At 49.3% G+C, this 10000-nt stretch overlaps 1 protein-coding gene across 1 annotated transcript in view; it reads right to left on the bottom strand.

Annotated features, from left to right (window-relative positions):
• sei (seizure) overlaps positions 1-10000 on the bottom strand; it is a 164520-nt gene that overhangs the window by 108462 nt on the left and 46058 nt on the right. Inside the window, exon 3 of the mRNA XM_070118775.1 lies at positions 1-33. This exon is cut by the window's left edge and continues 211 nt beyond it. Coding sequence (XP_069974876.1) covers positions 1-33 — 33 coding nt within the window. The remainder of the gene's footprint in view (positions 34-10000) is intronic.

Below are 10000 nucleotides of genomic sequence, written 5' to 3'. Positions count from 1 at the left end.
TTCCGGCAGGACGTCCGCGCCGAGAGAGAGGACCTGCGAGGGGAGAGAAGGGGAGAAAAAAGGAGTGGTTAGAGGCGGAACTCGGACTCCCGGAGGCGAGGATGACAAAGGGCATGCTCGATGCCGGAGAGCAAAGCTTGCCCGATTAATGAATCAGCGGGGGTGAACGAGAAGGATGAATCAGCGGGGGTGGACGAGAAGGATGAATCAGCGGGGGGTGAACGAGAAGGATGAATCAGCGGGGGAGAACGAGAAGGATGAATCAGCGGGGGTGAACGAGAAGGATGAATCAGCGGGGGTGAACGAGAAGGATGAATCAGCGGGGGTGAACGAGAAGGATGAATCAGCGGGGGTGGACGAGAAGGATGAATCAGCGGGGGTGAACGAGAAGGATGAATCAGTGGGGGTGAACGAGAAGGATGAATCAGCGGGGGGTGGACGAGAAGGATGATGAATCAGCGGGGGTGGGCGAGAAGGATGAATCAGCGGGTGGGTGGACGAGAAGGATGAATCAGCGGGGGTGGACGAGAAGGATGAATCAGCGGGGGTGGACGAGAAGGATGAATCAGCGGGGTGGACGAGAAGGATGGAATCAGCGGGGTGGACGAGAAGGATGAATCAGCGGGGGTGGACGAGAAGGATGAATCAGCGGGGGGTGGACGAGAAGGATGAATCAGCGGGGGTGGACGAGAAGGATGAATCAGCGGGGGTGGACGAGAAGGATGAATCAGCGGGGGTGGACGAGAAGGATGAATCAGCGGGGGTTTGGGCGAGAAGGATGAATCAGCGGTGGGTGGACGAGAAGGATGAATCAGCGGGGGTGGACGAGAAGGATGAATCAGCGGGGGTGGACGAGAAGGATGAATCAGCGGGGTGAACGAGAAGGATGAATCAGCGGGGGTGGACGAGAGAAGGATGAATCAGCGGGGGTGGACGAGAAGGATGAATCAGTGGTGGGTGGACGAGAAGGATGAATCAGCGGTGGGTGAACGAGAAGGATGAATCAGCGGGGGTGGGCGAGAAGGATGAATCAGCGGGGGTGGACGAGAAGGATGAATCAGCGGGGGTGGACGAGAAGGATGAATCAGCGGGGGTGGGCGAGAAGGATGAATCAGCGGGGGTGGACGAGAAGGATGAATCAGCGGTGGGTGAACGAGAAGGATGAATCAGTGGGGGTGAACGAGAAGGATGAATCAGCGGGGGTGAACGAGAAGGATGAATCAGTGGGGGTGAACGAGAAGGATGAATCAGCGGGGGTGAACGAGAAGGATGAATCAGGGGGGGTGAACGAGAAGGATGAATCAGCGGGGGTGAACGAGAAGGATGAATCAGTGGGGGTGAACGAGAAGGATGAATCAGCGGGGGTGGACGAGAAGGATGAATCAGCGGGGGTGGACGAGAAGGATGAATCAGCGGGGGTGGACGAGAAGGATGAATCAGCGGGGGTGGACGAGAAGGATGAATCAGCGGGGGTGAACGAGAAGGATGAATCAGCGGGGGTGAACGAGAAGGATGAATCAGCGGGGGTGGACGAGAAGGATGAATCAGCGGGGGTGGACGAGAAGGATGAATCAGCGGGGGTGGACGAGAAGGATGAATCAGCGGGGGTGGACGAGAAGGATGAATCAGCGGGGGTGAACGAGAACGATGAATCAGCGGGGGTGAAAGAGAAGGATGAATCAGCGGGGGTGAACGAGAAGGATGAATCAGCGGGGGTGAACGAGAAGGATGAATCAGCGGGGGTGGACGAGGATGAATCAGCGGGGGTGGACGAGAAGGATTAGTTGGCGAAATACGTCTGGTTGGGGATCGTGTTTGCGGAGCCGGGGTCTGTTTGGCAAGTAGATGAAGGAATAAAATATGGAAGAGCTCATTGTAATTCCAGAAAGTGACTATTTTTGAGATGTGAGGTTACTTACACAAAACGTATTTCTGCAAACAATATGTGCATATATACCTTAACACACACATATATGTGTGTGCGGGCGTGTACGTTTGCGTGTGCGTGTCCGCATGTACGCACTTATTCACATTTATATATACACACACACATACACATGTATGTATGTATGTATGTATGTATGTATGTATGTATGTATGTATGTATGTATATATGTATGTATGTATGTGTGTGTGTATATACGTACGTATGTGCATGTGTCTGCATATGTACAATATGAGAATAACTTCTTTCACATATAGGAATCCAAATATAAAGACTGTAATACTGCATAACACAACCAAGGCAGATCTAACCACACGGGTATATAGGGCCATAATAATTCACACGAAGCCATTGTTCTCTAAAGCACACCTTTCAGCTTGCTTGCAACATGCACCTGTACTGCTTCCTCCTGGCACGTATTGCAGCGAGTTGTATCTCTCAGGCGCGAACGGAGAGCTATCGACTCCTTCACCACCTCTTTCATCTTATACATGAACAATGAGAGTAATCGCGTTATCCTCGTTTGTGCCAGGTTAATTAGTTTAGGTGTGGAACAAAAGAGCGCTTAAGTGAATTCCGACGCGGTGGCAACGTTGCTGAACTGGGCGGCACCTGGTGTCGAGGATGTAGCTTCTCTTGTGTGTAGTCTTCTGTGTAGTTTATCTCTGTGTGTGTGTGTGTGCAGATAGATAGGTAGGTAGATAGATAGAGAGAGGGGGAGGGAGAGGGAGGGAGGGAGGGAGGGAGGGAGAGGGAGAGGGAGAGGGGAGAGGGAGAGGGGAGTGAGGGAGAGGAGAGAGAAGGAGAGGGAGAGGGGAGTGTGGGAGAGGGAGAGGGGAGTGAGGAAGAGGGAGAGGGAGAGGGAGAGGGGAGTGAGGGAGAGGGAGAGGGGAGTGAGGGAGAGGGAGAGGGGAGTGAGAGAGAGGGAGAGGGAAGGAGAGGGAGAGGGAGAGGGAGAGGGAGAGGGAGAGGGAGAGGGAGAGAGAGAGAGAGAGAGAGAGAGAGAGAGAGAGAGAGAGAGAGAGAGAGAGAGAGAGAGAGAGAGAGATTAGTTTAGATTAGATAGACAGACAGACAGACAGACAGACAGACAGATAGATAGATAGATAGATAGGCAGACATAGATAGATATATGTAGGTAGGTAGAGGTAGGTAGGTAGGTAGAGGTAGGTAGGTAGAGGTAGGTAGGTAGGTAGAGGTAGGTAGGTAGAGGTAGGTAGGTAGAGGTAGGTAGGTAGAGGTAGGTAGGTAGAGGTAGGTAGGTAGAGGTAGGTAGGTAGAGGTAGGTAGGTAGAGGTAGGTAGGTAGAGGTAGGTAGGTAGAGGTAGGTAGGTAGAGGTAGGTAGGTAGAGGTAGGTAGGTAGAAGTAGGTGGGTAAATTGGTAGTTAGTTAATTAGTTATTTAGGTTGGTAGTTATATAGCCCCACATCCACACGCACACATCCCCGCATGCACACATTTACGTAAACACATGCTCACAAATGTTAACCACACACAACCACACTCACGCCTATCATAAATAATAACAGAGACATTATACACATGAAAAAATCGAAATACATTCGTACTTGAACTACAACAGAAACGACGCATTCTGACACTCATTCCCCCCCCCCCCCCACACACACATATTCGCTACTTGTACTTTCACAATCCGTAAAAAAAACACCTATTTCTGCCCCATCCGGTTGAACTGAACTATCAGACTTCCATCAACCCACAAAAAAAAAAAAAAAAAAAAAATCAACCCATCATCCGTAATTCAGAAAAAAGGAAGTTTCCATCAACCCACAAAAAAAAAAAAAATCTACCAATGAACCATAATTCAAAAAAAAAAAAAAAAAAAAAAAAGAAAAAGAAAAAAAAAAAAAAGGAAGGAAGTATCAACTACGTAACGAAATGAGATGGACTGCGTAATGGAATGGAAGTTCGGGTCGGTTACGGCACCAGACACTTATCAGACTCTCCAGCAAATGATTCCGTGACCTTTTATTTTATCTCTGGGAATTTCCTTGATCTGATTGGCTCGATTTCTTCTTGTTCTATTTTCGCTCTCTCCCTTTGCTTTATCTGGGTTTCTTTGATTCTTCGATTTTGTTTTTTGTTTTGTTCCTTCTGTTTTTTTGTTTTTTTTTGTTCGTTATGTCTTCTCTTGTTTTTTGTTCTCCTATCCTATCTCCTATTCCTTTCCTCTCCCTCCTCTACCATTATTTCCCTTCCTCCTTCTGCTCTTTTTCTCCCTATCTCACCATCTCTCATCTTGCTTTCCGTTCACTCCCCTCTCCGTCTCCCCCCTCCCCCCCTCTCCATTTCCTCCCCCATATGGCCTAAGTTCCCCCCCCCCCCCTCAATCGACCCCATTCCCAGATCAATTCTTCACCCTGCGTCTCTCCCTCCCCTATTTCCTCCTTGTCTCCTTCCTATCTCTTCCTAGCTTTCCCGTCTCTTATCTCCCTTCTATCTCTCTTTCTTCATACTCTCTCCCTTATCTTCCACTCCTACTCTCCTCCCTCCCTTTCTCACCCTTTTTTTCTTCCATTTCCCTTCTTCCTCTCCTCCTTCGTCCTCCCATTTCCCTTCTTCCTCACCTATCCCTCTCCTCCTTCGTCCTCCTTCCCCTCTTCTTCCCACTTCCTCATCTCTCTCTGTCTCTCTCCCTTTCCACCCGTTCCCCTCGTCTTCTCCTCTCTCTCCCCCTCCCCCTTCCTCCCCTCCTCCCACCCCGTCCCCCTCCTGCCTAGGCGCCCCCAAGGAAGGTCTGAAGCTTGAACCGTTGTCTGGTTTCTCCCCCTCCACCCCTTCTCCCCTTGTCCCCCCTCCACCCTCCCCCTTCCTCCCATGTCCCCCTCCCCCCCTTCCCCCTTCTCCCCATGTCCCCCTCCCCTTTCTCCACCAGTCCCCCTCCCCCCCGTCCCCCCCTGTCCCCCGAGGCCTTCTGTCAGTCTTGCAAAGTAGTCAATATAAGATTTTTTTTTTGCAAGAGGTGGTATATGTGAGATAAAGGTGTCCTCTTTTTCCTCCTCCTAATTATAATTTCTTATCTTTGATGCTGTTATTTCTTTATTTTTCGTACCCTTGTGTACATTATGATAGCCCACGGCTTATATGAATATAAAATAGGGTTTTGCGTTACTTTGCATATCAATGTATTGCGTCTGCTTTGTGATTTTTCTTATGTTTTTTTTTATTGTCCGGTTCTGATCATTAACCTAGTTTTTTATTCAAATAACACCGGAAGCCTTCAGACTAATGTTATTTATTTATATTAAAAAAATCCCTAATCTTAATTCTTTCATTATCATTTATTTCATCATTCCATCCCTCTTTCACTTATACACCTATTTTTCTTCAGAATTTCCCACCGAATGAAACGAAATGAGCTTCGTCAGCGTACTCATTTCGCACGCTGACATTCTGCAATACCTTCGCCGTTGCCAAATTTGATTGCCTTTTCCCGTCACGAAGAAGCACGCGCTCGCCATAAAAGGAGATATGGTCGCACCAGGACACGTAAAAAGATAAACCTGTCACTGGACTCATATTGCATACGTGACGAAGGCCAGCTGGCATCACGTCACCCCCCCCCCTTTCCCCTCTCCCCTCTATCAGTCCCTACTCCTCTCCCCTCTATCAGTCCCTACCCCTCTCCCCTCTATCAGTCCCTACTCCTCTCCCCTCTATCAGTCCCTACTCCTCTCCCCTCTATCAGTCCCTACCCCTCTCCCCTCTATCAGTCCCCTTACCCCTCTCCCCTCTATCAGTCCCTACCCCTCTCCCGTTCACCCCCCTCTCCCCTCTATCATTCCTATACCCTCTCCCGTTCACTCCATCTCCCCTCTCCGCTCTAACAGTCCCTACCCCTCTTCCTAACCCCCCCAATCGACCTCTCTTTCCATAGTCCATTGCTTTTTCTTCTCCTTCCTCGTCCCTTCCCTTCTTTACTGGTGTTGTTCCCCTCCCACAGTCCTATAGCTTCCCCCCCCCCCTTCACTTCCCCTTTACCCTACCCCTTTGACGTCCCTGTCACCTTACCTTATTGAGTCTATTTCCCCATTAACTATAGTTTTTCTCCCCACTCTACACCTCCCCTACCTCATCCCGCTGATTCCTTTCCCAAGACAGCATTGCTTTCCCTTCTCCCGCCCCCCCCCCCCCGAAACCTCCCCTTCCCAACCCTATCAAGGTCTTTCCCACCCCCCACTTCCCCACCCACCTACCTCGATCTCCCCCATCCCCCACCTCCCCAAAACCTCCCCTTCCCAACCCCATCAAGGTCTCCCCCCCCACTTCCCCACCTCGATCTCCCCCCCCCACCTCCCTACCCACCCACCTCGATCTCCCCCCCACCCACCCCCCACCTCCCCCCGAATCACGTCTCTCCAAGTCAGAGTTGTCGAAGCCATCCGCTACCACATGTCTAAACCTGTCTCAAAAAAGCTTCGAAGTTTTCTCTCTTTTTTGGCGTCTCCGTCTCCCGTGAGATAATACTCGGTTTGTTTTTGTTTGTCTTTGTCTCGTCTTGTCTGTCTGTCTTTTTCCTTCTATCTCTTTATCTCTTATCCACACCCCCACTCACTCTCTCTCTCTCCCATCTCTCTTTCTCTCCTCTCCCTCTCCCTTTCTCTCTCTCTCTGTCCCTCCTTCCCTCTCTCTCTCTCTTACTCCTACTCTTCCCTCCCTCTCTTTCTAATTTACCCATCTCTCTCTCTCTTACTCCTACTCTCCCCTCTCTCTCTTACTCCTACTCTCCCTTCTCTCTAATTTACCCATTTACCCATCTCTCTCTCTCTCTCCCTCCCTCCCCTCTTCTTTCCCTATCCCCCCCACCTCTCTCTCCTATCCCCCCTCCCCTCTCTCCCCCTACCCCCCCATTCCCTCCATTCCCCCCCATCCCTCTCTTTCTCTCTCTCTCTCTCTCTCTCTCCCTCTCCCTTTCTCTCTCTCTCCTCTCTCTCTCTCTCTCTCTCTCTACTCTCTCTCTCTCTCTCTGCCTCTGCCTCCCCTCCTCCTCCCCCCATTCCCCCCATCCCTCCCTCCCTCCCTCTCTCTCTCTCTCTCTCTCTCTCTCTCTCTCTCTCTCTCTCTCTCTCTCTCTCCCTTTCTCTCTCTCTCTCTCTCTCTCTCTCCCTCTCAGCTGATCGAAGGTGGAGCGATTCCTCAGGGGATGTTCTGTGGGTAAACATCGTTGCCAAGTGTAACGAGCAAAGGGCTTTTTCCTCGGCTTGGTAAACAGCAGTAAGCATAAGAGAATCAGGAATCAGGCAGGATGGCTTCGGTGAATTGGCTTCTTTTTTTTTCTTTTTTTTTATATTCTTTATGCTTGCGGTTAAATTGGTTCTCGTAGGGAGTAGGGAGTAGGGAGAATTTGGGGAGGGAGGGAGGGAGGGAGGGAGGGAGGGAGGGAGGGAGGGAGATAGATATATAGATTGGTAGGTAGGCAATTAGGTATGTAGGTAAGTAGATAGATAGGTAGGTAGATACGTAGACAGATAAATAGATGGATAGATGGACAGACAGATAGATAGAAAGGTAGGTAGATAGGTAGGTAGGTAGGTAGGTAGATAGATAGGTGGATAGATAGATAGGTAGGTTGGTAGATAGTTAGGTAGACAGATAGGTAGACAGATAGATAAGGGTGAGCAGATTATAGATAAAAATACTTAGGAACAAGAAAGTGAGCTCTAATCAAGAAGCTTCGACGCCCACACCAACTCCTCATAAACTGTAAAATGTTCAAAAAAGGAAACTCACTCTCTCTCTCTCTCCCTTTCTCTCTCTCTTTCTCTCTCTCTGTCCCTGTCTCTTTCTCTCTCTCTCTCTCTCTCTGCCCCTACCTCTGTCTGTCTCTCTCTCTCTTTCTCTTTCTCTCTCTCTCCTACCTCCCTCCTTCCCTCTCTTCCTCCCTCCCTCCTTCCTTCTCTCTCTCCCTCCCTCCTTCCTTCCCTCTCCCTCTCCCTCCCTCTCAAGCCACCCCGCTAAGTCACCCAGCCATAATCTCGTAAAGAAAATGACATGTCTTATCACCGAGAGATGATTCATGTTTGCGGGTGAAGAAAGTGACACGCCACGAGAGACGAGGAGCAATTATTTTCATCAATCATTAATTTGCAAGAAGCTCCTGGTAATAAGATGGCGTCCTTGCGTAGCGGTAATTGCTCACGTTAGCAATTTCGTTCCGCTCGACTTCGTCTTTTTTTTTTTTTGTTGGTGTTCTTGGGGACGTTCGAAAAAGAAAATGATAATAAAAAGAAAGAAAATGGAAAGAAATAATGATGATAATAAAGAATATGGAATTATGAAAAAAGGATTTGTATATCGATGTGAAAGTTACGCAGACACACTGATGCACACATTCATAAACACAAACATTCACACACACATCCAAACTCAACTCATACAAACACACTGAGACATACACGCAAAAACAGACATATATATCACACTCATGCACAAACAAACATCCACACTCATCGACACACATACACACTTGTACAAACACACCCACACACAAACACAAATACACACTTATACAAACACACACACACACAAAAACACCCATCCACACCCACACACACATCCAAACACACCCACATATACCAACCTATCCACCTCCATCCACACATCGGACACACACGCCTCATCAACATAAAACGACACACACAACGATCCCCCAAATTGGATCATATCCCCGCCAAGCCCATAACCTCTCCAACATGATCTACATTTTGCAATATTCTGCAACATGAAGACGCCCTTAACAGTGACATTCCAGCCTGTTCCATTGTTCTTGACGCCCGTAACAATGACATCCCAGCCTGTTCCATTGTTCTTGACGCCCGTAACAATGACATCCCAGCCTGTTCCATTGTTCTTGACGCCCGTAACAATGACATCCCAGCCTGTTCCATTGTTCTTGACGCCCGTAACAATGACATCCCAGCCTGTTCCATTGTTCTTGACGCCCGTAACAGTGACATCCCAGCCTGTTCCATTGTTCTTGACGCCCGTAACAATGACATCCCAGCCTGTTCCATTGTTCTCGACGCCCGTAACAATGACATCCCAGCCTGTTCCATTGTTCTCGACGCCCGTAACAATGACATCCCAGCCTGTTCCATTGTTCTTGACGCCCGTAACAGTGACATCCCAGCCTGTTCCATTGTTCTTGACGCCCGTAACAATGACATCCCAGCCTGTTCCATTGTTCTTGACGCCCGTAACAGTGACATCCCAGCCTGTTCCATTGTTCTTGACGCCCGTAACAATGACATCCCAGCCTGTTAATTGTATTCTTGACGTCCGTAACAGTGACATCCCAGCCTGTTCCATTGTTCTTGACGCCCGTAACAATGACATCCCAGCCTGTTCCATTGTTCTTGACGCCCGTAACAATGACATCCCAGCCTGTTCCATTGTTCTCGACGCCCGTAACAGTGACATCCCAGCCTGTTCCATTGTTCTTGACGTCCGTAACAGTGACATCCCAGCCTGTTCCATTGTTCTTGACGCCCGTAACAATGACATCCCAGCCTGTTCCATTGTTCTTGACGCCCGTAACAATGACATCCCAGCCTGTTCCATTGTTCTTGACGTCCGTAACAGTGACATCCCAGCCTGTTCCATTGTTCTTGACGTCCGTAACAGTGACATCCCAGCCTGTTCCATTGTTCTTGACGCCCGTAACAATGACATCCCAGCCTGTTCCATTGTTCTCTTGACGTCCATGACAGCACAATGACATCCCAGCCTGTTCCATTGTTCTTGACGTCCAACGCCGTAACAGTGAATGGCATCCCAACCTGTTCCATTGTTCTTGACGCCCGTAACAATGACATCCCAGCCTGTTCCATTGTTCTCGACGCCCGTAACAATGACATCCCAGCCTGTTCCATTGTTCTTGACGCCCGTAACAATGGCATCCCAGCCTGTTCCATTGTTCTTGACGCCCGTAACAATGACATCCCAGCCTGTTCCATTGTTCTCGACGCCCGTAACAATGACATCCCAGCCTGTTCCATTGTTCTCGGGCTTGTTCTTGGGCTTGTTCTCGGGCT

This window comes from Penaeus vannamei, chromosome 42, assembly GCF_042767895.1.
Source record: "Penaeus vannamei isolate JL-2024 chromosome 42, ASM4276789v1, whole genome shotgun sequence".
Classification (NCBI taxonomy): Eukaryota; Metazoa; Arthropoda; class Malacostraca; order Decapoda; family Penaeidae; genus Penaeus; species Penaeus vannamei.
Note: the sequence above shows the minus strand (reverse complement) of the source record. Positions and strands in the feature narration are given on the sequence as shown.